The sequence below is a fragment of the Phalangium opilio genome, unplaced genomic scaffold (assembly GCF_054372755.1).
Source record: "Phalangium opilio isolate 3A_F unplaced genomic scaffold, DU_Popi_V2 ptg000209l_1, whole genome shotgun sequence".
Classification (NCBI taxonomy): Eukaryota; Metazoa; Arthropoda; class Arachnida; order Opiliones; family Phalangiidae; genus Phalangium; species Phalangium opilio.
Window position 1 is genome coordinate 1,153,676 of NW_028324217.1, and position 27,143 is coordinate 1,180,818.

At 37.9% G+C, this 27,143-nt stretch overlaps 7 protein-coding genes across 14 annotated transcripts in view; 3 read left to right on the forward strand and 4 right to left on the reverse strand.

Annotated features, from left to right (window-relative positions):
- Window positions 1–102: 102 nt before the first annotated feature.
- LOC149618195 (ketimine reductase mu-crystallin) lies at window positions 103–4,877 on the forward strand. The gene is made up of 8 exons (XM_089855402.1): window positions 103–419; window positions 543–693; window positions 939–1,001; window positions 1,058–1,159; window positions 3,605–3,797; window positions 4,201–4,322; window positions 4,404–4,488; window positions 4,550–4,877. Exons 1-8 carry the CDS (start codon window positions 253–255, stop codon window positions 4,609–4,611), a joined length of 945 nt encoding a protein of 314 aa, XP_089711528.1. The 5' UTR covers window positions 103–252; the 3' UTR covers window positions 4,612–4,877.
- LOC149618196 (uncharacterized) lies at window positions 1,250–3,495 on the forward strand. The gene is made up of 3 exons (XM_089855392.1): window positions 1,250–2,085; window positions 2,236–2,707; window positions 2,792–3,495. Exons 1-3 carry the CDS (start codon window positions 1,749–1,751, stop codon window positions 3,426–3,428), a joined length of 1,446 nt encoding a protein of 481 aa, XP_089711518.1. The 5' UTR covers window positions 1,250–1,748; the 3' UTR covers window positions 3,429–3,495.
- On the reverse strand, window positions 4,719–11,582 carry LOC149618197 (transmembrane protein 53-A-like). Of its 4 annotated transcripts, none has more exons than XM_089855408.1 (4): window positions 11,245–11,581; window positions 6,618–6,700; window positions 5,641–5,953; window positions 4,719–5,548 (listed from the first exon to the last, which is right to left on the reverse strand). In XM_089855408.1, the coding sequence occupies exons 3-4, from the start codon at window positions 5,922–5,924 to the stop codon at window positions 5,068–5,070; spliced, it is 765 nt and encodes a 254-aa protein (XP_089711534.1). In that variant the 5' UTR covers window positions 5,925–5,953; window positions 6,618–6,700; window positions 11,245–11,581; the 3' UTR covers window positions 4,719–5,067. The 4 variants fall into 4 exon arrangements, with proteins under 4 accessions (XP_089711534.1, XP_089711533.1, XP_089711535.1 ...); XM_089855407.1 differs by lacking the exon at window positions 11,245–11,581 and adding an exon at window positions 6,764–9,738; XM_089855409.1 differs by lacking the exon at window positions 6,618–6,700 and having other exon boundaries at window positions 11,136–11,582.
- On the forward strand, window positions 9,555–12,259 carry LOC149618198 (transmembrane protein 53-like). Its single transcript, XM_089853966.1, has 4 exons — window positions 9,555–9,629; window positions 9,719–9,843; window positions 10,209–10,619; window positions 11,143–12,259. The coding sequence occupies exons 3-4, from the start codon at window positions 10,283–10,285 to the stop codon at window positions 11,736–11,738; spliced, it is 933 nt and encodes a 310-aa protein (XP_089710092.1). The 5' UTR covers window positions 9,555–9,629; window positions 9,719–9,843; window positions 10,209–10,282; the 3' UTR covers window positions 11,739–12,259.
- LOC149618199 (uncharacterized) lies at window positions 12,247–18,524 on the reverse strand. The gene is made up of 8 exons (XM_089853967.1): window positions 17,450–18,524; window positions 17,021–17,381; window positions 16,009–16,902; window positions 15,162–15,164; window positions 14,320–15,086; window positions 13,533–13,930; window positions 13,174–13,471; window positions 12,247–12,976 (listed from the first exon to the last, which is right to left on the reverse strand). The coding sequence occupies exons 1-8, from the start codon at window positions 18,385–18,387 to the stop codon at window positions 12,328–12,330; spliced, it is 4,308 nt and encodes a 1,435-aa protein (XP_089710093.1). The 5' UTR covers window positions 18,388–18,524; the 3' UTR covers window positions 12,247–12,327.
- The window catches only part of LOC149618200 (uncharacterized), a 53,088-nt gene continuing 44,272 nt past the window's right edge, over window positions 18,328–27,143 (reverse strand). For 2 of the 5 annotated variants that reach the window (XM_089855362.1, XM_089855364.1), the window contains exons 2-6: window positions 23,057–23,495; window positions 22,838–22,983; window positions 22,479–22,766; window positions 22,016–22,402; window positions 21,048–21,944 (exon numbers count right to left, since the gene is read on the reverse strand). In XM_089855362.1, coding sequence (XP_089711488.1) covers window positions 21,292–21,944; window positions 22,016–22,402; window positions 22,479–22,766; window positions 22,838–22,983; window positions 23,057–23,466 — 1,884 coding nt within the window. In that variant the 5' untranslated portion in view covers window positions 23,467–23,495 and the 3' untranslated portion in view covers window positions 21,048–21,291. The other 3 variants (XM_089855363.1, XR_016375464.1, XM_089855360.1) reach the window with 3 other exon arrangements.
- Window positions 23,659–27,085, reverse strand: LOC149618201 (uncharacterized). The gene is made up of 3 exons (XM_089855382.1): window positions 26,243–27,085; window positions 25,042–25,973; window positions 23,659–24,983 (listed from the first exon to the last, which is right to left on the reverse strand). Exons 1-3 carry the CDS (start codon window positions 26,832–26,834, stop codon window positions 24,357–24,359), a joined length of 2,151 nt encoding a protein of 716 aa, XP_089711508.1. The 5' UTR covers window positions 26,835–27,085; the 3' UTR covers window positions 23,659–24,356.

The window sequence follows — 27,143 nt, forward strand, 5'->3', positions numbered from 1 at the left end:
TATTTTGTATTTGTATATCAATTAAAAAAACTGTTTCTTTTCAAATTACAGCCAATTTCTAATCCAATTATTTCGATTCTCCTTGTTAGATAATAATTTGGATGATATCGACCGCGTTTTTTACATGTAGACTGTTTTAGATTCTGCCTTGGTTTACCGTATAAAACCCAGCTCTAGTTAGTCAAAACAGAACTAGTTAGTTACTTATAGTTATCAAACCGCCAAATACTTATAACGTAATCATTAGTAACTATGAGCGCGTTCAAACATATCACGTCGGAAATCGCCGCGGAAATTCTTAAAACTAACGTTTCCGCGTTCTTAAAAGCACTTGAAGAAGCTTTGGCGTCTTTTTCAATTAACGATGGTCAAGTAGTTCAACCTCATAGAACGCCGGTTGAAGTTCCTAAACATAGCGGGTACGTTATCCAATAAAAGTAGCATAGTTTCATAAGTACGACGAATCCCTTAGTGCACTAGGCCTAGTAATTGCTTGTTTGTAGTTAATGGGATAATCCTCCATTGATTTAAATTTTGTTCAGATTATTTTTGACAATGCCGGGCTACACGAGTTACCAAGATATGTTTACCACCAAAATTGTAACTGTTTTCCCCGAAAATCGCCAAAGAGCCTTACCTACTATTCAATCAAATGTTTTCGTGTTCTCAAGCCGTACTGGTTCATTCAAAGCGGTAGGTTAAAGGGGCTAACCGGCGCTGTTGGGGTGAAGTCCGCCCTTAGTTCAGGGGAAAACACACAGCTCTTTGGCCATAAGGAATGGCGCCACCGTCGCGGTGGGCGGGTAAGCAATATGCTAACCAACAGTATGACCCCCACCCCCCCCTTCACCCCAACAGCTCCGGCCAGCCTCTTTAAGTAAAACCATTACGTCATGGTCGGTCAGTTAGTTTAACGCGCCCTTGAAAAATAATTAAAGGTCATTGAGGGCAACGATTTAACCGCCATTAGAACAGCGGCGGTTTCGGCCATTGCTACAAAGGTGAGCCATCAGTTTTAGATCTGTTAGGCCTAACCGATAATGGCTTCTTTTGGCAGTATCTGGCTACGAATTCACCCAAAATATTGGCGCTTCTTGGCGCTGGAGTTCAAGCTAGAAGTCATTGGTGGATTTTGAACGCAATGTACAAATTTGACGAGGTATGTTAATCCACGTGGGTCTTACCGATTCAAATATGGCGCCAATTCAAAATAGGCCCGAGTAGAAAAAATGGCGTAGACCGGGGACATACCTATATTATCAATTCGGTGACGTCATAGATAGCTTTTTCTGCTTGAACTCTGATACTTCGAAAAAATCTAGCTATTTCAATATTGTTTGTTTAATACATGATTAAGTTCAAATATTTTCAAAGATAACAATTTATTGAAGGGGCGGCTCCGGTTGGTGGGTAAAAGCGTGTCGTCACTGATAAGCTTACAAAATGGCGGGCTTCCCGGGGGGGGGGGGTAAAACCGTGACGTCACTGATAAGCCTAAGAAATGGCCCACGTTGAAATCGCCAAAACAATCAGTTGTACAGTACAGTTTCAAGCAGCTTGCAGCGGCGGGCTCTCCGCCCATAGCCCTAACCTCGCGGTTAAGCCCTCGTCGGTTTTGCAACGTGGTTTTTAACTCTATATCCGGTACATCACCATGTTTACCAAGTAGAACTGTATATTCAACCACTTAAGGACAATGTTTTAAGATTTCTAACTTTCTAAAACTGCTAATAATATAAAGGACAAACATGGTTTTTAAATTCACGGCACCATCTTTGCTTTGTTTAAGTTTGACTAAGGTGTCAACCCTTTTATGGAATTCTCACGACACTGTTAAATTAATCGGGAAATGCGATCCAACCCATCAAGAACATTGGCGCGAATTAGAACAAAGTATGATTAAAAAGTTGGTTAATCTCGGGGTGCCTAGTGATGCGAGATTGTTGGTTAGTACGCGGTTAAACTACCTAGGGGAACAAATAATCCGATGGATACTCTTCCATCGAACTAACATGACGCCTTTTTTGCGTCTGGAAGATTACGTTCTCACGAAGTACGCCAAGAAGATACGTTGGACTACTCAAGGTAAGTTTCGTTCGCGTTGGACAGTGACTGGGGGGGGGGCTAGGCGTTCGGGGTCCCCTGAGCACCGTGGCCTCTAGGCACGTGTCTACGGTGCACTGTTATTGGAACACTCTTCTTGAATCTTATTAACCAATTACTTATCTTCAAAAGGTACTCTAGACCATAGAGGAATGGTCTCCATGATGGTTAAAGATCCCATAATAAACCTCCGTCAACGTTTCGATCTGGCTTGTTACCATAATCTAACCGAGGACATATTCCTGCTATGGACTCAAATTAGACCCGCGCATCTGGGCCATAACTTCTTTCAGCATGTCCGCCAGCGAGAGTCCAGGCTGGTTAGTTACTGGATCCATTGTATCGAAGGGGAAATAGAAGTTTTGGATACCGATGTGAAAAAGATCAACGAAGACGTGACACCGCATTTGCCAGTCTTTTTGGAAGTGGCGCGTCATGGTACCGTCGAGACGATGACGTACTTTTGGGATAAACTTACTGAAGTTGAAAGGAAAATCTGTTTGGACAGGGATCATCTTGGTCGACGTGGCAATTTGAACCCAAATTGTATCGTCAATTTCTTGACAACTAGGTTGAACTTGAAACAACAGATCAATTACTTTAGGTATGTGTTTATGCGTCATGAGTTATTGGGACGTCATATTAGGATGGTTTACGGTTAATGCTAACTTAACATATCTCCGTAAAGCCGCAGTAACCAACAGGAACTATTCGACTTATTGGAATGGCCCTATCAAGATATGTTCTTAACAGCTATGATTTACGCCGAGGATTACTTATCACCCTACTTATTATATCGTCTGTTATTTCGTCTGATTGAATGCGTCAAACAATACCCAAACGATGGACGTTACCGCTATTTCCTGCAGTATTGTTGGCGCGACACCCCAGTGTCCGCCAAAATCGGCATCTTAGAAAGCCCCACCCACTTATGCCGCTTGCTCGACGCCATGGCCACATTGCCAAGGTCAAAATACGCCAGAATGGTCATTGATGACATTGGTTTAACTGGTAAGGACACGGTGACCTTGCACCCGTCTAGATACCGAAGCGTCTTCATGGCCGTCATCAAGGCCAAGATGTGGGATTTGTTGCCGCGTTACTTACCTGTTTTCTTGCCCACTTTGACCTTGGCTGAACGTGTCTACAGAGAGTTGCATCTTCCAATTTCGTTTCGAGCCAATAGAATCGATCGACAGATATGGTATAAGTGTGGCAAACCGCAATTCCTGTATCATATCGACAAGCTAGTGGCTATTGAACGACCCCATATCCCAACTGACCCAATGGACAATATTAGACCTTACTGGTGGGAAGACCCCTAACGACTAAGTAAAATCCGACGCGAATGTAACTATTTCTCAAAGAATAAAGCATTTTTAAACAGTTAAAGTAATTCTCGGGTTTAATTCTGAAAAGCTGACAGTTGTTGTGATATGTAACCGTTTTTCATTAGGCCTTGGTTTTTTAATTTTTCAGTTTTTGTTAACCATTTCTACAGGTTAGAGTTTGGAACCATAGGAAAGAAAGTGGTATGATTTTAGTGGAAGAAATAAAGGCTCTTAACATGAAATGCGAATTCTTCGAGAATGCCGAAGACGCGGTAAACAATGCTGACGTCATTGTGACTTGCACCTTATCTCGAGAACCGGTTCTTAAAGGAGCTTGGCTTAAAACCGGAGTTCACATCAATGGTAAAGTCTCCAAGGAGGTTAGACGTGGCAACCTGACCCAGATTAGGGTTAAGATTATGTTGGCTTAGGATTAACTATAGGTTAGGCTTAGGTAGCTTAGGATTAACTATAGGTTAGGCTTAGGTTAGCTTAGGATTAACTATAGGTTAGGCTTAGGTTAGCTTAGGATTAACTATAGGTTAGGCTTAGGTTAGCTTAGGATTAACAATAGGTTAGGCTTAGGTTAGCTTAGGATTAACAATAGGTTAGGCTTAGGTTAGCTTAGGATTAACAATAGGTTAGGCTTAGGTTAGATTAGGATTACGTTAAGTTTTAGATTAGGCTTAGGCTAGGTTGAAAGAAGGGTTAAGTTGCCATCTTTCTAGCCTTTTAAAGTCATGACCAAGTTCATTTTAACCAACAGCGGTTGGAGCATGCGATCCAACATGGCGTGAACTCGATGATGACCTGATGAACAAAGCCAAAGTTTACGTCGACAGTAAAGAAGCTGCTCTTTCGGAATCTGGTGATATAATCTTATCAAAGGTTAAACAAACACCACTCTTGAGTTCTTAAGTACCTGTATCTCTTGTTTCCTTACATATCAATACCATGTGTATCTTTCAGGCCCCAATTTACGCTGAAATCGGGGAAGTTATCGCTAAAGTGAAACCAAGTTGCAAAGACGATATAACACTTTTCAGATCCCAAGGTAAGGTACAGTATACTGGTCCATTGATGACCAGTTGGTCAACAAGTACTTAACTTTCTAGGTATGGCCATTGAAGATACGGTAGCTGCTTGCCTCGTTTACAAGTACCATAAAAATAGTTAAATGTTTTCGAAACCATTTGTTGTTGTTTTTTTGATAATACCGAGAATTTCTTGGTGTCGATAAACAAACAAATACTGTTTTTCACGATTAAAATGTACACAAATTGATTGTTTAAATTAAAAATACTCAAATGGCTTTTATAATCAAATCTATCAGAAATGTTATAAAAAAATTTATAAAATATTTTTCTGTAGAAGTAGAATTTTTCCTTCAACGTTTTTTGGTAAATTGCGATGATAATAAAGAATAATATTTTTTGCACGTTACACGCTTAAGTATCTCTTTGTGTATTGGCTCTTTTCACGCAGACTTCTATAGTCTTTGAGTTCCTTAGAGCAACCCCAATTCTAATTGAAAAAAGTCTGTTTTTTTCCCAATGGTTGCGTCCAAGACGCTCAATAACTATACATACTAGGCCTACATACAACTGAACTCGAAGTTGATCTCTATAGAACTTCAAAGTCTCGTACTCTCTAAGATTGACAAATGATCACTTATCTTAAGATTATCGGAAAGAAAACGTTCCAAACTTTCAGTATATTCCGTGTAATGTCCAATAACGTGTTTAACATGTTCGGTGTCATCCCAGCACTTGGTAAGTACATGAACACCGGTGTGTTTTCGTCGTTCAATGAAAGCGGTTAGGGTCCGGTAAGGCGCTACGATGTCCGACGTTGAATACAAGTACAACTCCGGACACCTAGCCGGAAGTGCGACCAAAAGACCGGCGGAATTGGCAAAATCCAAGTCAGATTGAAAGACACGATGCACTGTGATTCCAACATACAGAATGCAAGAGATGCAAAGGTTAAATACGGGGTTTGAAGTGAAAACGGCTGACGTGAAACCTCGCATAGTTTCGAAACAAAATTTAACTGGTGCACTGTCGAAAATAGCGCCTGATATTTGAGGTTTGTAATCCTGTTTTTCCAATAACCTTTGAATACAAAAATTTACAATTAGAACCCAGTAGCTGTATGCATTCCTACGGTTGCAGGGTTATTTAATAAACAGGTTAAGGAAGATTACTTTATAATTATGTGATAGTATAAGTAGGCTCCACCGTTGCTGAAACTATGGAAAAACAACGGCAAGTGTTGCAGTTTTCTTTCGAACAATTGCGAAATTAGTTTTTTGGCTTGGTTCTTGTACCAAGAATTAACATTCGGGTGTAACACATTCCGGACTTTAACAGCGGAAATTACGGTTTGAACTCCGAATCTTTCGTAGATGTTTTCAAAAACTCTCAAATTTAATTCGTTACTTCCAACCCAGCCTAAAATGAAAACCACCGCCTTTGGATTCGACGTCATCACGGAGAAACTTACATCAGGAAGTATATCTAGATAAACATAAAAGTAAAAGTTATCACGTTTAGCAACTCTGATTTAACAAGTAACACTATTCTACCTCGTGCTTCTCAAAAAATTTGGGTCCAGGAAATAATTAGAAAATTTTCATTTCAGACTCAATTCGACAATTTTGGATAGTGTTTCAAATTTGCAAAGTCATTATTACTCTAGCTTAACTATGCTTGTGAGAAACTCCCTCGCGTATTTAAGAGCCCTAATTATTCTCTATCCAATGGTATTAATTAAAAGGACTTAGGTTAATTAGGTCATGATATAATTAACTTTGAATATAATTTCAATTTTCAAAAACCTCGTACGTGAAATTTAAAAAAAGTAGGGGGAATTTAGTGACGTAATAACTCTGGATTAGCCATACTTCCAGTGAAATACCTTGTATATATGATAGCCCTAATTACCCTCTATCTAATAATATTAATTAATATGACTTAGTTTAATTAGTACTTGAGATAATTGAATAAATACATTCGCAACAAAAATAGAAAGTTATTAAATTAAACACGTCTTCTTTTGATCTAAATTTATTTAATAGCGCATGATTATTACTTAACTCATTAAAAAAATAAACCTTGTCCTTCGATTTAATTAAGTACACTCATCTTATGCAATTTTTAAAATAGTGCGCTTTTCACTTACGTAATGAGAATGAGCAACGCTGTCGTACATCCACTTGTTTACGACAAAGCTTCAAATGCGCAATATTTATAGCACACCAACTCCTAAAAGGTAACGAAAATAATTAGCCGGCCTTGATTATTATACGTGTATAGTTTCTTAGTTACTTGGACTCAATTTCTCAGCGTCCTGTTAAAAAAAAATAATATTACAAATAATTACACCTATACAGTCATATATCAAAGCTGGTTTTCAATAAATTAACTGTCAAATTTAAATATTAAACAGTAATATTTAAATATTAATCTATCAAGATTTTAAACACTCTAATTCTGTACGTGTTTAAAAAACATGCATTTTAATTGAGGAAATAAACAACTAGGCCTATAATTTAAAAATATTAGAACTTGAATTTTCTTGGACTTTAATCAAACGCTACAAATGCTAGAATAATAATATATATAATTAATAATTTCCCAAATAGTTGTAGATAATAGCCCTCCTAATGGTCCTCTATGCGTTAGCTCTAAACGGTCTCTATAATAGACCTTAGTCCAATTAAAATTTCAGATAATATTAAATTTAAAACTCCCATGAAATGGTAACGGCGAATGAAAATGGAGAAAGGAAAGTTTGTGACGTCATTAACAATGCTTCCGGTAAAATCCGTAGTGGATATTATAGCCCTAATTGTCCTCTATCTAACAGTACTAATTAATATGTCTTAAGTCAATTAGTAATTGAGATAATTGAATTTGAATAAATACATTAGAAGTACTTAATAAAAAATATATACATAAATAACTATAAAAGTAAACACGTCTTATAGCCCAAATTGTCCTCTATCTAACAGTACTAATTAATACGCCTTAAGTCAATTAGTACTTGAGATAATTGAATTTGAATAAATACATTAGAAGTACTTAATAAAAAAATAAATAAATAAATAACTATATAAAAGTAAACACGTCTTATTTGACTTCTCATGATAATAAATCTGTCCTTCTCGTTTAATTCTTCTTACACAATTTGATATCGAAATAATTTCCTAATTCTTTAAAATAGTTATTTAACTTACGTAACTAGAATCAACACTGATCTTCGTTGTTACACTATTTTTATAAAACTCTTATAAAATCCTTATCAAATACTGAAAATATCATATAAAATTCATTAGCTGGCCTCGTCTCAAATACACTTTCGTTGCCTATGCCGCTTCGAGGCATTCTACCTAATAAGTCGACCTTCAAAATGGGTGAAAAAAAAAAAGAAAACAGATTATTACATCAATGTCCCCTCCCTCTGAGAATTACACAGCCCCATATCCGAGCCGGTTTTCTTTAAAATAAGAGGGAAAAAAATGTGAATAATTTGATTTAAAGAAATTCAATTTCAATAATAGTATGCATAAGTTTATAAGTGATATGTTCCGTTCCATAAGTATGAATGGCACTACCTGTACGAGTTCGTAATGCTACTGAGATGGACTTACAGTACTCGAGATAACTAGTTCGAGAAGGAGAACGACGGAATTAAGCGAGTCAATTGAAGTCCTAACTACACTCGGTGCAGGTGGTGGTTAATTAATTTTGCAGCTAGGACCAAGTTCCATCTAGGTCCTAATTAGTCTGAACTTACTAAGTTACCCAAATTTGACAGCAGCGCCCCACTCACCAGGCGTATGTCGCTCGCTTTACCCTGAATCTATGACCTCCCTCATTCAATCACTTCAAAATTACAAGCTCCAGTTTCTAAGTTACCAGAGATTAACAAACTTATGGAACGGAACAAATCTCATAAACTTATGGTAATAATACCTTTGAAGATATTAACTACTATAGTGATATGAATTTCGCTATTTTGCCTCAAGTACATGTCATTATAATATCATTGGATATTTTTTTACAAAATATACAGGGTGTTCTTCCAAAAAGGGAGGGTAATTATGGGACCGATGTCCTTGAGTGGGATGCGTGGATGGTTCTATGGGAAACCAACTGAATTTTGAGAATCGAAAATGTTCTGTACTTCTATCACCATTTCGATATGATTATCTGCTGACCCCTGTATGACCCCTTAAATAAATTGGCATTTAATCAATGAATTAATCAACGCCAATTTCAAATTTAATTGAACTTCATTAATTATCACGATTGATTTTCTATAATCTTCCCAATTAATTAGAATTTAAAATTAATTTAATTTAAATAATCAACGTCAATTTCAAATTTAATTGAACTTCATTAATCACCACTATTAATCACCCATAATCTTCAAACGCCCTTTTTATGGTGCAGTGGTTAACCTTGAAAAGTAGAAACCCTGGTCTATCACCCGAAACGTTTTCCCGATTTAAAGATAACCACATAAAAATTATAATCGATGACCTTTGAACCTTAATCTTCAATTTCCCTCCATCTCTAAGGGTCAAACTGAAATTTCATTAATATGGAAGATACGTTTAAATCAACCCTTTATAGACCAAGAAGTGATATCTATAGTTTATTTGGGAGAAGGTATAAATTCGCCTGCACATTTATAATCTAGCTTTATCTCCAGTCCAAAAGACGTTGGTCCGGAGTTAATCCCCGCCTCTAAATTACAACCAGCATCTCATTGGTTCTTGAAAACTCACGTCAGCGCGACGCGAATGATAACGAAAATTACGCATTTTCCGACTGAGGAGAGCTAGCGAAATAGCCCGGGGCCCTCTTTTACATCCCCCCTTGTATTTTGAAAGGGGGACTGGCTGGGACTATGGCACGCGCGAATTAATACTTGGGCATCTTACACCTTCTCCCTAATAAACTAGATATCACTTCTTGATAGACCAAAACCCTTTGAAAATACTTAACCCAAACAAGGAGTTTGAGCGAATTAAAATTCACATCACATCCTAACGAAGAAGGATCATTTCAAGCAATTTCTTCCAAAAATTTTAAGAGAAACTCAAGGTTCTTTTTATAGCTCAGTTTCGATCCTGGATCTAACCACACACGTGTAGCTTTCAAGGGTGTTCGTGCGAAACGTGAAGTAATACCAACGTTTCGGATTACCTTAACATAGATTTCGTGAAGGGAATTTACTATTTATAATATCATTGAGATCTGCTCTGCTTTCAGGACTGTTTGAAATTTAGCACTTGATTAAAACATTCGCGGTTTTATTGTCTAACAGAGAAGGTGCACCATTATATACACTCCAATAATCCGAGATTAGATCATTGGCAATAAACAGCAAGGTAAAGGTAAGTAATTTAAAATTTACATTATGATTATCTATAGGCATTTTATAATGTTTAAACTATGAAAATTGTTCTCTAAATCGAGCTTCCGATAAAATTTAAATTAAAATTTGGTAACGATTCTATAATTCTATGATTGACTCATTTGAGCTATAGGATATCTTAAAAAATTAAGTGTTATCAGAAGTATATAATACTTCTCTTCAAGGGAGAAGTGTACCACCAATTTAGCGGGGTAATTGTAACATTTATTATAGCAAGGTTACTAAACCGAATCACAAACGCGATGTAAATAGTTCCCTCTATTAGCGTCAGTCACTCTGGTGACTTTGTGGGCTGTTATTACATTGCAAAAATTAATATTTCAGCTGAATGGCCGTTGCTTATTAATTTGGCATCTGCAATTGCAAATACATCAACATATAAACTACCACGCTGCAAAATGGGTAGAGAACAAATACTAACGATAAACCCTCAATACACCCGGGAAACTCGCTCTCTAAGGGACAAACAAGGCGTCGTCTTCATCTTGGGTTGGGTTGGATCCGATTTCCGTAAACTGTACTCCTTCTCCCAAATATACGAGAGTTTGGGCATTGCTTCGGTCATCTACCGTTTCAACCCAAGTACTTTTCACAGCGTTTACCCCAGAGTGACGGTGGCTAACCATGCCAAGCTCTTACTCAAAGAACTCTACTCTCACGATTTCGCAGATTTGCCTGTTTTCTTTCATCTATTTAGTAATGGCGGATCTATTATGTATTTATATTTATTAAAAGGTAAGGAGATAATGTGTTAGTCATTTGTTAATTTTAACCAGTAACGTGAACAACAAATGAGTAAAGAAATGTAGTAAATTATGTTACGTGTTTTGTTAATTTCATGCATTCCTGATATTACTTATAATTGAACTAAACCAGGGATAGATTTAATTTTAGAAGTAGGAATGGAGAACAGAGTAATTTATCTGGGCGCGTCAAAGTCCCGGACCCCCTTCCACGGGACGAGGTGGGGGGGGGTATGAAAGAATTCAGAGGCGGGAGGGTCATAGCGACAGAGGTAAAAAGGAATTACGTCATTATTTTTCGCCGTCCCCCGTCAGCAACGTCATCAAAACGTAGTTTAAAACTGAGCAGCCAATAAGATAATTTAAACTTTTCGTTACATTACGTGTTGGAGGGAGGGGCCCTATCTATACTGGGTGGGCTATGAGTCGGAATAACTGAAGTAAATACTAACCGTTCCGTTCTCCATTCCTACTTCTAAAATTAAATCTATCCCTGACTAAACGTTACCTTTTAGAACTAGAAAAACCGGAACACAGTAGTATCCGGGTCTCTGGCATTGTCTACGACAGTTGTCCGAGCAATTTCATAACACCTGAAACCATCTCTAATTACTTACGCGTCATGGCCGTAGACAAACCAATCCTCAACAAAGCCCTTGGACAAGGAATTTGTTGCGCAGCATATGTCAACATTGGCTTAAACAAAGCCTACGACCTATTAACCGGAGCCGATGACAAATACAGTTTAGAGAAATTATACTTCGCCAGAAACACGATAACGAACTTAAGTAACCGAGATTACCCGCACTTATTCATGTACTCGAACGGAGACAGAATTGTGCGTCAACACGAAATTGAACAATTCGCCAACGACCGTGCTAAACAGGGTGTGAAAGTTGTTAAGTATTGTTTTGACAATTCCGACCATTGCACGCATCGACATGTCTTCCCCAAGGAGTACGCGAATAAAATTAAGAAGTTTATCTTGGAGGACTGTTTCGATAAGATACCCGCCTCCAAGAAGGACAAAGAACTCGAAAAAGAACACGATTTCGATTATAACATCTCGGGCTTTACAAAAATCCAAGCCTACGGATTATCCAAGTTGTGAAAACGCAACACAGACTGCCTTCTCTAAGTGATGGTAGTTATAGGACTGAAGCACATGAGTGGAAATACTCCAATGTTCATTCGTAACTTGTGGGTTAGGGTGTGCATGCATCCCTTGTGGGGGCTGAATCAAAATCTAAGGGCTGGTCATAGAAGTTACATTTAACATTTTCGATTCTCAAAATTCAGTTGATTTCCCATCCCACTCATGTACATACTTCGGTCCTATAACTACCCCCACCCCTTTTTATGTTTTCATAGTGGTTACCCCCTTGAATTATTATAAAGCTTATTTAAAGTTATTATATACTAACTATTTTTTAAATAAAACTTAATTGACAATAAATAGGTTAAAGGCCATTGTAAGCTGCTACTATATCTGACATTTAAGGGTGGGGTGCATGGGAGAGATAAACATTACGTTAATAAAAATCATTGCATACGTACTTTTTAAATAAATATGTTTCACTTACCTTTACTTTATTATTATTATTTTCAACAAAATAAAATTTTTGAAGATAATGTTTTAATTAAAAGGTGTTTAACATTGTTACATATCCTTAATTGGGTAAGAAATTTGGGTTAATTAATTAATTATCCATGACAAAGTTATGGAAAGTATTCATAAAGGTAGCGGGATCGTGAAAATACATGGATTGATTTTCTTCCGATGTTGGGAAGGCGTGGAAAGCGGAAGTTCCGGCAGCCCCGTGACTCGCAATGACCCCAGACGGAAACGCGTGCGACACACCACCGACATTATCTTGATTCTTTAAATGGGTTTTTTCGTGTCTGTTCAAATTGGCTTTGGTTCTAAAAGTGGACGTACAATGCTGACATTTGTAGGGTCGTTCGGTCGAATGAGTTTTTTGATGTTGCGTCAAATGCGACTGCTCGCGAAACGCCGAATCGCAAATATTACAAGTATAGTTTTTAGGCAAATCAAGGTGAGTTTTCATGTGTTGTTTTAAATTAAGTTCGTGTTGGAAAATGGATCCGCACACCTCGCATTTGTAAGGGTCGTCGGTTGAATGTAAAATTTTGTGTTCGTTTAGTTCTTTTTTTAGTCGGAAGGCGGCGTCGCATTTATCGCAAGCGTACGGTTTCTCGTGTTTATGAACAGTTTGTTTGTGCAGATTATGGGCCGCTAATTGCCGGAATGATGCCCCGCATTCGTCGCAAACGTAAGGACGCGCGTCCAAATGGATGTTTTCATGGTTTTTCAAGTGTTGTTTAAGCCTAAAATAAGATTGTCATGACAGGCTCAGATTTGGGAATGTCACTTGTGAATAGTCTAGGCTAGAAGACGTAACCTAAGCCTAGAATAAGCCCACACCTTCTCTAAGCCTAATCTAAAGCTAAGCCCAACTCTTATCTAAGCCTAATCTAATGGGGATAAGGGCAGGTTACCGTCTTATCCAAAAATTGCCACTTACCTAAATGTTTTTCCGCATGTATCGCATTGAAATGGTTTTTCTCCAGTATGTATTTTCTGGTGATGCAATAAACCAGTTTTTACTTTACAGGCAAAATTGCAGAAATTGCATTTATAAGGTTTTTCCGTATTGTGAGTTAGTCGATGTTGCTTGAGAGTGGCGTAGCAACTGGCGATAAAACCGCAAATATCGCATTGGCTTTCAACTTTAGTGTGAGTTAACAAATGTTTTCTGTATTCTTTGCGATTTTCAAAGTCCAACGAACATTCGCCGCATCGTAGCCCTGTAGAAGTACCACCTACGGGACGGTATCGCAACAATTAAGGTAATCCATAAACAGACTCGACTAAACTCCTTACCATGACTACAAACGCAATGATTTCTATATTCAACCCTGGAGTTGAAAGTGAGAGGGCATTCGGGGCATTTCCACTGAATTTGGGGCACGCCCCTTATATGCGTTTGAAAATTATGATTCCTCAATTGTCTATCGCTTTTGAAGCACAAGGCGCATTCGACGCATTTGAATTCGGTCGAATCGGCTTCGTGGGTTTTGATATGGGCGCGATGTTGGGACATTTGTCGACTCGTTAGTCCGCAGATATCGCACATGAATGGCTTCTCACCCGTATGGACACGCTTATGATTGATCAAATGATGTTTTAAACGGAATTTGGCGTCGCATTCGTCACACGAAAATGGTCGCTCGTCGGTGTGACTTCGTTCGTGGACGTACAAGTATCTCTTTGCGGCGCAACTGAAATTTGGGTAAGTATATTCACAGGTTCCGTTCCGGGTTAAGTTGAACGGTGGGGTAACATGGAGCAGGAATACATACAGATGTTGGGAATATCTACTTGGGTTTTGTGGGTATACCGGGCTTGAGAACACGCCTAATGATAATTCTGACGTCTATCTAACCGCGATTTCATTGGTTAGTAACAACGCGAGTGCCCAAGGTGTAAGGGGCAGTGAGGTAGATTATTAATTCGCTTGGGTAAAATTCGTCATACATAATGATTAGTCTTGCTAGCTCCTCCCATAAAACCCACCTAGATACGTCGAGTGAACATGGCTGGAAACGCAATGGTTCCTATTAGCTGTATGCATTTCTGCCACCACCTGCGAGCTCGTGATTAAACTTACCGGAAACCACAATAAGAACACTGATGCGGTTTCTCTCCGGTATGTATGACCCGATGACTCTTAAGGTCAGTCTTCATACGGAAGGACATATCGCATTGGTCGCATTTAAAAGGTTTAATTCCATCGTGAATGGTGGAGTGGCTTTTCAACACCCATTTGCTTTTAAAAACTCCGTCGCATTTATCGCATCTAAACTCTTTTTCGGTATCGTGAACGTTCTTCTTGTGTCTTCGTAACTCAATTTTTTTCTCAAACGTTTCATCGCATTGGTCACACGCGATATATGTTACGCACTTTTTCTTAATGGTTTTTGCTGATTGGCCAAAATCCGAATCGTTAGCGTCATCATCGGATGAAGTTGATTTACCGTCGGATGAATCGCTATGCGCCATTTGGTCATCTCCGGAGTTACCATCATCGCAACTGCTGTTGGAATTTTCCGAAGTTTCTTTCGCGGTTTTCTTAGCGATTTTTAAAGCCGCGCGTTTTTTGGCGATAATTCCGCTGGTTTTTTTACGTTTAAAACCCTTTTTAGGAGGTACTTGAGGCGGTGTTTCTTCAAATGTTTCGCGACTAACGTCTAGGTCTAGTTCGCATTGATTTTCCGCGTCACTCGAGTCGAGGTATTCGCATTTATGGTGAATTATTTTGTAGAATTTAGTTTCAACGTTGTCGTAGATGCTGATTGGTAGAACACCGAGTTCGTCATCAAAGTTCAAAACGCACATTTTTAAATTACGTAATAATTCTGGGTATTTCGAATTATAGTTTCAATTCAGAAAAAATAGACCACCATGCAATTTTAGTAGAGAGACCTGTAAATATATTAAAACGATCCCTACCTTCTAATTATGCATAAATTAAGTTTTAAATTAATTTACGATGTAGTATTTGAAGGGCTTGCCCCCCCCCCCTTCAAAAATATAAAGATACAAGCCGCTGAAATACTATAGTCAAAAAATTTATACACAATGTATTTAGGCTGTAGTAGTTTAAAAAATAAATTTAGCATACAACTTAAAGCCACTCAAACACTATATTGAAATATTTATTTATATAAGAGATGAGGAGGCTGTAGTATTTGAGTGGCTTGGAAAATTGCAAATATAAATTTACAATTTCACTCAAAAACTTATAAACAATATAAAGAGGCTATAGTATTTGAGGGGCTTGGACGAAAAATAAAGAGAAATTATACAGTTATAAGCCGCTCAAATACTATATTAAAAATACTTTTACACTAGTTAAGGAGGTTATTATATTTGAGTGGCTTGGAAAATTACAATTATAAAGTTCCAAGGCACTCAAGGACTATATTAAAATACTTTTACGATAAAAACTAAATCTAAAAACCCGTATAAATAAATGGTCTATTGAGGGACTGAAAAATACGATGAGAAGTTCTTAAAACGATTCCCATTGGCTGAGCCGGTTCAGTCCCTCAATTACCTGTTCCCCCATTCCCTCCCCCCTTAAATCTACCACTGAACATACCGGCTAAGGTACATAGAGACCAGAGCCATAGATAGGAACAGTGGATGCAATTCAAATCAGTATTAAACACCTACTTCAATAGATTTGTAACTCCTTGTAATTATTCTTTTTGTACATTAACATTTTAATTAATCAATCAAAATTGAATGAAAATTAGTTTACAACTGAATATTTTAATTAAGGTAACTTAGATTAATTGTAATTAACGAATTGTTGAAAATTGCCAATGAAACTAGACGTTTGAAAGTCAGTTGATGCCGGAATCGGATTGTCAACAACGTTGTATTCAAGTACATTTCCGGGCGTTTGTTCAAGTACTTGCTGGACATTTGAAGGACCGGCTACTTGTAACCCTTCATTTCCTTCTTCCGCCGTCCTCCTCGCGAAATTTTCATTCTTTTCCGTTTCCGCTTTCTTCTTACGATGTCTCAATTCGTGTTTCCTTAAATTCGCTTTGGTTTTAAAGGCGGATTGGCATTGTCCGCATTTAAAAGGCTTATCGTTTGCATTGGAAGTATTATTTGGACCGCATAAATTACGCCGATGTTCAAATAGTTCCGTAAAATGGTTGAAAACACTTCCGCACGAATCGCACATAAATGATTTCGGAACTCCCTCAGTTTCGTGAACTTTGACGTGAAGATCGAAGAGGCTTTTGCTACTAAAAACGGTCGAGCACGTTTCGCATTGAAATGATGTCTCGCTGGTATGAACAATTTTGTGATTTTTTAGTTCCTTTTTTAATCGGAAGTTAGTTCCGCAGACGTCGCACGAATGCATCATGTTCGTTTTGTGTTTATGCTTTTTATGAAAGTGCAAGTGTCCGATTTGACGAAAGGCCGCGTCGCATTGGTTGCATTTATGTGGACGCGCGTCAAGATGCGTGTTTCTATGCGCGGCCAACTGACCGTGAAGTCGAAATGATTTCCCGCACGTTTCACATTGATGCGGTTTTTCGCCAGTGTGTATTCGCAAATGCAAAGTCAGTTGCGATTTAAGATTGCAGCTATAATCGCAGGAAGTGCATTTAAAGGGTTTTTCGTTTGTATGAGTTCGTTTGTGGTAGCCGAGAGTAGCTTGCGATCGACACTTCAAAGACAAATAATGAATGAATTTAATATAAAGGATGTTCTTCCAATAAGGGACAGGACCTAAATACATGAGTGGGATGGTTCTATTGGAAGCCAATTTTAAACGCAATACTCACCCTTAATCCACAAATTTCGCATTCGTGTTGACTGGTCTTGCTCGTCATGTATTTCTTAGAGAAATGGGCAGCGACTCGATGGGCTTTGTACTTGGATGACTCGTGAAAAATAAGAGGACAGTCTGAACATCGCCAAATTCCAGGACCACCATCGTGAACTCGATAAGAATGATCTTTTAGAAATTGCTCAGTTTGGAATACCAATCCGCATTTTTCGCATTTCAAATTACTGCGATTTTTGTGTAACGTTAAGTGTTTTAAATGATGCGCTAATTGCCGACTTTCCTTGCCGCATTCAGTGCACAAGTACTTCTTCTCTCCAGTGTGAACTAGAAGATGGTTTTTCAAGTGATGCTTTAACCTGAAAGTTAAGTTGGAATTTGCGAATATCGGCAACTAGGGCACATGCCAATTGCATTGAATACCGACCTGAATTTCATGTCGCATTGGTGACAAGGATAAGGTCTTTCGTCAGTATGAGATTTATTGTGTTGATGCAACGAAGCCTTGGTACTACAACGATAACCGCAAAACTCGCATTGAAACTTCTTATCGTCGACGTGAGTTTTTAAATGCGATCGCAAAATTTGTTTCACGCGAAACGATTTGCCGCACTGGTCGCATTTAAAAGGTCTAACCGCGACTTCAGCGTGAATTGAGGCGTGGTCCAATAAGGAACATTTGTGCTTGAAAGTAGCTCCGCATTTATCGCATTGAAATTTCTTTTCATCGATAATTGAAGTAGGCGGTTTGATACCTTTATGTTTCGAATTGACATGGCTTAGAAGGCTTCTTTTAAATTTGTAACTGGCATCGCAATCCTGGCAATTAAATCGATTCCCTGTCGATTTATCGCCGATTTTCGATTCTGCTGGTTTAGTTTCCCGATTAGATTTCCGTAGTTTGCGAGAACGCGTTTCTTTGACGGAAGTGTCGCTTTGCTGTTCATCATCGTCACTAACGCTGTCTGATAATTCTGGCTCGTCTTGTTGAACGTCTTCGCTAGTTGAACTATGTTCCGACTCGAAATTCTCCGTCTCTGATTGGCTAACGGATTGTCGATCTTCGTGTTGATTGGCTGAAGATTCACGCGATGAATCACTTGACCGATTTTTATCTCTACCTCTTTGTCTTACCACCGAGGTTCCGCGTTCTGGGTTTGAGTTCGAAATTTCACATACATCCGTTGGCAAATTTGTAATTGCCGCGTTTGCAATGTTTTCTTTATTACCCTGATTTTCAGTTTCATTATAAGGGTATTCGCATTTGTGTTTAATTATTTTGTAAAATTTCAAACCGTTTGCGTCATAAATGCTCTGCGGCAAAATTGAAAATAGTTCCGAATCTTGTTGAATAAACGTCAACATCTTTCGTAAGTATTTAAGAATAATTTCAATGTTTTTAGACTAAATGAACTGAACTTAATATTACTTCCGTACTTCCGCTAACTGTTAACGTAAAAAGAAATCTATTCGTTTAATTTTGTAACTTAATTTAAGTTACATTATTTAATTTAAATTAATATTAATATTGCGGGATTTGAATTGCAAAATTATCAGGGCAAAATCCATCCCTTTTGGCATTTCAGATCCCAGTTAAGCCCCCCCCCCTTAAATCTACCACTGAACATACCGGTTAAGGTATTGTACCAGAACCTTTGATAGGAACAGTGGAATAATTAAAATAATATTCATGTAAGAAATGTACTTACGTGTAAAACAAATTAATTTATGTTCGCGATACATTAAATTACACAGAAATAATAAAGATTGATTAGTTGTAATGTACAAAGTGTTGAAACACGCTCATATAATTTGTTTGTAAATCGGTATTTATCGCGGGATTATTGATGCCATAATCGAGTTCATCATCGTTTGAAGCGTGTCCTAAAGCATGTTCAGTTTGTAATGTTGGGAAATTCTGGTTCATTTGAACATCTTTTCCATGTCGCAATTGGTGTTTCTTCAAACCGGATTTGGTTTTAAAACCAGCTTGGCATTTATCGCATTTAAATGTTTTTTCACGCGCGATATTATCGTTGTCCCGATTACGACTCGAGTGTCCCTTCAATTCAGAGTTGAGCGAGGATTTATCGCCTTCATTATCGTGAACTTTCGAATGTCTTTGTAACAATATCTCAGTACGAAAGACAGTATCGCATTTGTCGCATTGAAACGAAGTTTCACTTGTGTGAATTATTTTGTGATTATTAAGTTCTTTTATCAAACGAAATGTAGCGTGGCAAATTTCACACGAATGAATCATGCTAGTTTTATGTTTATGTTTTTTGTGAAATTGCAAGTGACCGATTTGCCGGAACGAAGCGCCGCATTGGTTGCATTTATGGGGGCGCGCGTCCAAGTGAGTGTTTTTATGAACTGTTAGCTGACCTTTGAGTCGAAATGACTTTCCGCACGTTTCACATTGATGCGGTTTCGCATCCGTGTGAATTAACTCGTGAACATTTAATTGCGATTTTTGGTTGCAAGTATAATCGCATAAGTTGCATTTAAACGCTTTTTCGTTCGTATGTCTACTTTGGTGTACAAGCAAATTTGCCAAAGCGCGACACTTGAAAAAAATAATTAGCAAATTGCTTTAAATGCAATTTTTTCGCAAAAAGATAACCAAGTTCGCACTTACCTCTAATCCACAAATTTCGCATTCGTACTTTCTGGTTGGATGGACGGAACTACGATGTTGCTTGTACTCCGATCTTTGGTTAAATACCATGGGACAATCGGAACATTGCCAAATATCGGGACCTCCCTCGTGAACACGAAACGAATGATCCTTCAGCAATTGTTCAGTTTTGAAAACCAATCCGCATCTTTCGCATTTTAAATTGCTGCGGTTTTTGTGCAATCTGAGATGAACCAAATGATGAGCTAATTGCCGGCTCTCCTTGCCGCATTCCGAGCACAAGTACTTCTTCTCTCCCGAATGAATTAGGAGATGATTTTTCAAGTGTTGTTTCAATCTGAACAAGCATTATGACAAGACTTAACGCAACTGTACCTGACTGTATTTAATCTACTTCAGCTAACAAAAACTAGTGTAAGACTTACCGAAATTTCATGTCACACTGATCACAAGGAAATGGCCTCTCATCGGTATGAGTTCTTTCATGATGAGCCAGTGTTTTTTTAGTGTTACACCGATACCCGCAATATTCGCACTGAAATTTCTTTTCGCCGGAGTGTATCTTCAAATGCGTTGTTAAATTGTTCTTCAAACGAAATGCCGAACCGCACTGATCGCACTTAAAGGGCTTTACACCTTCGTGAATGGAGGCGTGACCTTTCAATGAACTTTTATGCTTAAAAGTGGCGTTGCATTCGTTGCACTTGAACTGGGTTTCGCTCTTAGGTTTCACATTGTGCTTGACGCCTTCATGTACGGAATTAACGTGCCTTCGAAGAGAAGACCAAAGACTGTAGCTCGAATCGCAAGCTTTGCATTTAAATCGTTTCGTTTGATTTTCATGATCGATGTTTTTCTCCGTTTGCGATTCATGTTCAGTTTTTGCTAAGGTGTCGATTTGAGAAGGAATATAATCTGAATCTTCTGATTCACTTTGACTTTTCTCGTCATCACTGGAACTTGATGATATTTCTTCACGGTCTTGACGCTTCTCTTTATCTGATTGGTCAATCGCCGCGTCAAGTGGGGCTACTTTCTTATTGGACAACCACGAAAACCGTTTCCGTTTAGTGTTGGCTTTGTTCGCATTTATCCGACGTTTGACACATTTTTTCGTCGAACGATCTATGCCGGTTTCATCACTGTCACCCGATTGCGATTCACTAATTTCCGATTGCGATTGTAAAATAACAATGTTTTCTTCGTTTTGGTTTACAGTTTCGACGGCGTATTCGCACTTGTGTTGAATTAATTTGAAAAATTCCGTGCCAATCTCGTCGTAAACGCTTAGAGGCAAAATGGTAAAGAACTCCACATCTTGTATTCCAAACATTGCGAAAAATGTTAACTGCTAACGTAGCTTGCGTTAACTATTCTGTAAATACAAAATGTACATTTATGCACAACATTAAATTATGCTACATACAAATATTACTGATGAAATTAATAAAAATTAGTATTTTAGTTCAAATCTTAATTAAAGAACCGTAATTTAATTTGCGATAAGTTTTGAACTATTCGCAAATGTTAAAAGTAAACTGCGTTTTTTACAAATTTTTTAAATTAAGTACAACGTTGAACTTTGTGCAATACAGTCATCAAAAATTAATTTATAATTACAAATTAAATTAATTATCCAAATTTATGAAACTTTGAAAACTGTTCATAAAACTGTTCTGAAAATCTGGAACAGTTTGATTCGCGTTATAATTAGCCGTAGATCCCTGTTCAGTTCTGAACTGATAATTATTATCGGGATTGACATTTATGGGAGTTTGAAAATTAATTTGCGACGATGATTCTGTCGATTTAAGGGTATCTTGAACGTGTCGCAATTCGTGCCGTCGCAAATTAGCTTTCGTCGCGAAACTAGACGGACATAAATGACACTTAAAGGGCTTATCGCTAACATTCCCTTTCTGCGAATGTCGCGAATACGGTTTCGCGGATCGCAAATCACGCGTGTTCGATATATCAAAAGGTTTCGGATGTTCGAGATGCGATTTCACATGTTTCATCAAAAGAATTTCGGATTGAAAAAAAATCCCGCATATATCGCATTTTATGGGATTTTCCGTGGAATGCGCGATTTTGTGATTAATTAGTTCCTTTTTTAATTGAAAAGAGGCGCCGCATTCGTCGCATGAATGTATAAGTTTCGTCGTGTGTTTATGCTTCTTATGAAATTGCAAATGACCCAATTGCCGAAAACTTGCTCCGCATAAATCGCATTTATAAGGCCGAACATCGAGATGAGTGTTTTGATGCACCGTTAATTGACCTGTAAAATTAAAAACAAACCCCAAGCTTCCTTTTTAATACAGTGCATTTTGCGATTGCAATTGCGATTACCTTTAGCACGGAAAGACTTTCCGCAAGTATCGCATTGATACGGCTTCTCCCCGGTATGAATTCTTTCGTGTTGCGTTAATTGCGTTCTTAAATTGCACGAATAATCGCATAACTTGCATTTAAACGGTCTTTCACCAGTATGTATCCTCTTATGAGTTTTAATCGCGGATAAATCCCGGCATTTCAAACCGCAAATCTCACATTCGTAATTGCCACCTCCGTGCGAGTGAAACTGATGATCTTTTAAACTTTTTTCCGATTTGAATTCGGATCCGCAAAAATCGCATTTTAACTCGTGAGGATTCTCGTGAATTTTCAAGTGAATCTTGTGAATTGATAATGTTCTACTTTTCTTCCCGCAAACTGAACATAAGTACAACTTCTCACCTAAGCGCATATGCGTGTGCAAAAATTCACATTAAAGCAATTAGTTCTAAAACTTCAGTCGCAATTATAAAATTACCAGTGTGAATATCCATGTGTTTTTTCAAATTTGATTTCCTACGGAATTTCTTATCGCATTGCGAACACGAATACGGTCGTTCGTCGGTATGATTTTTTTCGTGTTGAATTAGCAATTTTCGCATTTTGAAATTGCGACCGCATCGCCCGCATTGATACGGTTTTTCGGTATTATGTGATTTTCTGTGATTGCGAAGATATTTTTTTGTTCTAAATGTCGCGGCGCACTCATCACACTTATATGTATTGTTCACGTGTGTTTTCTCGTGTTCAAATAGTGATCTTTTACCTTGAAACATTAACCGAGCCGATCACTAAAAGTCCAGCGGTGTTGTATGAACATAAAAACTAAATACTTACGTTTAAAAATAGAATTGCATTCGGCGCATTTATATTCGCATTTGTCACCTTCGCTGTCTGATGACGTAATTGATGACATCACAGGGTCATCTTCATCTATTGAACTGTCAATACACTTACTGCCTGTAATATCCTGGGTACTTTTTCTAGAAGTATATTAAACCGAAGATGTAACGAAACATTTTATGGGTCTTTAAATTCAATTCGTGTTTTAATTACTTCAGTCTAGCTGATTTTCTCTTCTTTAGGGAAGGTTCACATTCATCAGCTACGCTACATTCATCTTGATTCTGATTGGTTGTTGAGACAATCGCAATTTCCTTCGTTAGTTTCGGTTTTATTTTCGACTTCTTTTTATTTTTAATTGATTTTGTTGTTCGTTTGGTCATTTCGACTGTTGACCTGGCCACAATGTCTTCATTACCGTCACGTGATTCAGTCTCAGTCGGTCTCTCCGAGTCACTGACGTCACTACTTTCATTTTCTTTATTCAATTCCGATCTTAATTTCGAGGCGTATTCGCACTTGTGACGAATTAGTTTAAAAAATTCAGTTCCAAATTCGTCATAGACACTAGGTGGTAATATTGTATATTGCAACTCCATTTCTTGTTGTTGTAATCCACGCATATTTAATTACGAGATTATCAAGGAATTATCTGAAATTAAAAGCATTTATTAATCCCAATTAAGTTTAAATTACATTTTAATACGAAAAAAATTAATAATGTTCTAAGTGTATGGTAATTTCTAAAATTGGACAAATTATGTGTAGTTTTTAATAAAATCGGTTTTTTTTCCTCCTAAATTCATCTGATACAGTTAATTTTATTTTAATTTTATTTAAGACCAAGGCTTAAAAGTTAAACTCCCATCATTTGGGAATTTCGTTGATAATTTCAAAAGTTCGTTTAACCTTTGCGAATCGCGATAACTATTTCAAATTACACGCAAATGGAATGACATCTGTGTTGACAATTAATTATTTTTACCGAAATAGTTATAAAACACAGTTAATTTATGAGGAGTTTCGTTCACACTATCAAAAATCCCTAATCGTAAAAAAAAATGTTTCACATAAAAATGTATTCATTTTTAGCTCATACACATACCTTTCATAAAAACAGTTTTTAAATTAAAAAATTTAATTAAAGTATGATAATGAATGACACAAATAATTAGATGTTGATTAAACGTAACTATGATAAAAAACTTTAAGAAATTTTCACAGCAAAAAAAATCCTGCTCCTTAATAATTTTTAGTCTGTCCAAAAATTGCAGATAGTTCCGAGAAGGTTTATGAATTTCGTCAGCATAAGTTAACAACTCAAACCTAAATCATCTCACTTCCCTAGATAATATTTGAGTTACAAAGTGCAACTTCACTTCGGCAAAAGTCGTTTCTCAGTAAACATTTTGCATCTAATTCCTTAAATTAGTTTCAGACACTATCATAGAACATACAAGTTGAGTCGCAAGCTGTTCGCGCCCGTTCAATCGCAATCTGTTCGCACGTATGCTTAATTTAAATTGTCTTGTATGAAGCTCTGAAAGTTGCTCATATAATTGCTCTGAAAATCGAGAGTAGCGTTGGGGTTATAAACAGGAATAGCCTGCGCATGACCGTAGGCTCGCGCGTCCAACCCGCTATGCGCCTGCGTAGGAAAATTCATTTGTTGCGGCGGAGGATTAAAATGGGACGAAGTATTTCGGGCAGTTTCTTTCTGTTGATGTCCCTGTTCGTGGCGTCTCAAACTGGCTTTCGTTTTGAAGCCGGACGAACATTGTCGACACTTGAAAGGTTTATCGTTGCCCGAGTTGGATTGTTGTTGCTGTTTTTGCTGTTGCGCCAATGGTTCAACCGGTTGGTTCTCGTGAGATTTTAAATGTATTGTTAAATGGTCCTCCAGTCCGAATAAGTTGCCGCAAATGGGACATTTTAAAGGATTTGCAGTTGTATGGGCGATTTTATGATTTCGCAAGTCTTTCTTCAAACGGAAGGAAGCGCCGCATTCTTCGCACGAATATAACATTTCTCCAGTGTGTTTGTGCTTCTTATGGAAGTTCAAGTGTCCCAGTTGACGGAATGCGGCACCACACGCGTCGCATTTAAACGGTCTTTCGTCGAGATGCGTGTTTTTGTGGGCCTTAAATTGAAAACACATTCAAATTAAAACAAATACGTAATTAGATCGCTTGACTTACTTTTAAATGACTCTTCAATTTAAACGATTTCCCGCAAATATCGCATTGGAAGGGCTTCTCTCCAGTATGCGTAATCTCGTGTTGCGCTAATTGAGTTTTTAAATTGCAAGAATAACTGCAAAGATTGCATTTAAAAGGTTTTTCTCCGGTATGAGTTCGTTCGTGGATTTTTAAATGGGCGTTCGAGTTGCATTTCAATCCGCACGTTTCGCATTGAAATTTCTTTTCGATGTGATTCTCACGACGATGTTTGCCGTAATCGACGGAGGTCATGAAGGACAAGTTGCATTTCAAACAACGCCACGTTTGTGGTCTACCCATATGAACCATGAATCTATGATCGGTTAGTTCCTTTTGAGTTTTGAAGATCATTCCGCAAGTATGGCATTTGCATTCGGTTTGATTATGATGCAATCGCAAATGGGCTAAATGATGGGCTAATTGCCGACTTTCCTTGCCACATTCCGAGCATAAATACGATTTTTGTCCTGAATGAATTAATTTATGATTCGTTAAATGCTGTTTCATTCTGAATTTCATATCGCATTCGTCGCAAGCGAAGGGTCGTTCGTCAGAATGAATTTTTTCGTGAAGTCTAAGGGAGTTCTTAAGAGCGCAACAATACCCGCAAAACGCGCATTGATACGGTTTTTCTTTCGTGTGCGTTAACTGATGGATTTTAAGGTTGCCTTTAGTACGGAAGGCCCATTCGCATTGGTCGCATTTAAACGGTTTAACAGTTCCGTGAACTTTCATATGTTCTTTTAAACATTTCCTAAGTTTGAAATCAGCTTCGCAAATATTACATTTGAAAGGTCGCTCACTGGCGTGTTGTTGCTTTTTATGCTTTTTTAAATTGTTCGCTTTTGAAAATGACATGTCGCATTGGTCGCACGCGAAGCTCAGTTTTTCAGTTTGGCTCGTAGAAGCACCTACATTTTACAACCAAAAAATAAATAATTAAACAAACATTATTGCAATATTTTACATACGGGAATTCATACAGCAACTAGGAATCATTGTGCCCTAATCCGTCACGCCTCAAAATTCTGTGATTTCATTGGTTAGTAGCAACGCGAGGTTCTAGGGGCGCTCAAGCAAAGTGCAAGGTTCCTAGTAGCTGTATGTATTCCCGTAACATCTTTAAAGGTGCCTTAGATTGGGCATCCCTTTAAATGCACCCATTTGCAATTGTACTGACCCCAATCTCCATCACCTTCATCTTCAGCTTCTTTATTGTTATTATCACTTTCACTTGTTGATGACGCGGACGATGACCTTCGGACACTATCGTCCAGCAAGGCGGACCTCTTGGCCTTCCGTTTCCTCTTGGGTGGCGGCGGTGACTTAGCTTCTTCAGACGCGTCACTATTAAAACCATCGGAGGCGGCATTGGCATCTTCATCACTAAAAGAGGCATCCTTCTCTTTCTTCTTTCTGGCCGCGTTCTTTTGCTTCTGCGTTTTCCGTTTAGCATTAGCGTTTTTCGCTTTTGCCGCCGCCGGTTTCCGTTTAGTTCCATTTTTCTTGGCGGATTTCGCCTCGGAATCTGTGTTATTACCGCCGCCACCACCGCGATCCGAATCGGGTTCGCTAAACCGAATTTCAAGGAAATTTCCGATATCGTTGTTTTCGATATTTTCCTTATTGTGTTGTCCCGTATAGGAATATTCGCATTTGTGACGTATTGATTTGAAAAAGTTCGTTCCGTGATTGTCGTAAACACTACTGGGTAATATTGTCAATTCACTGTCACCTACAACCCCGTTCATGTCGTCCAAAAATGTCAACATTTTCGCCTTTTTTTGGGAAATTTAGTTTCCGATTGTTTTCACACAATAATATTCGATCCGAAAGCTAACTTCACTTCAATATATCTGCAAGTATATCAAAAGCGAATTGTTTGGTTAATTTATGTTATTATTATATATTAATTGTTAAAATTAATTAAATTTTCAGGTATTGTTCTCGATAAAAGACGAACATTGTCGCTTCGTCTAAAATTGAGAACTTGGCGATGTTATGGACGAAATACGTGTTTATACATTTTTTAAAGGGAATATAACCTTCCTAAATGATGACATACATATTAAACAACTCAG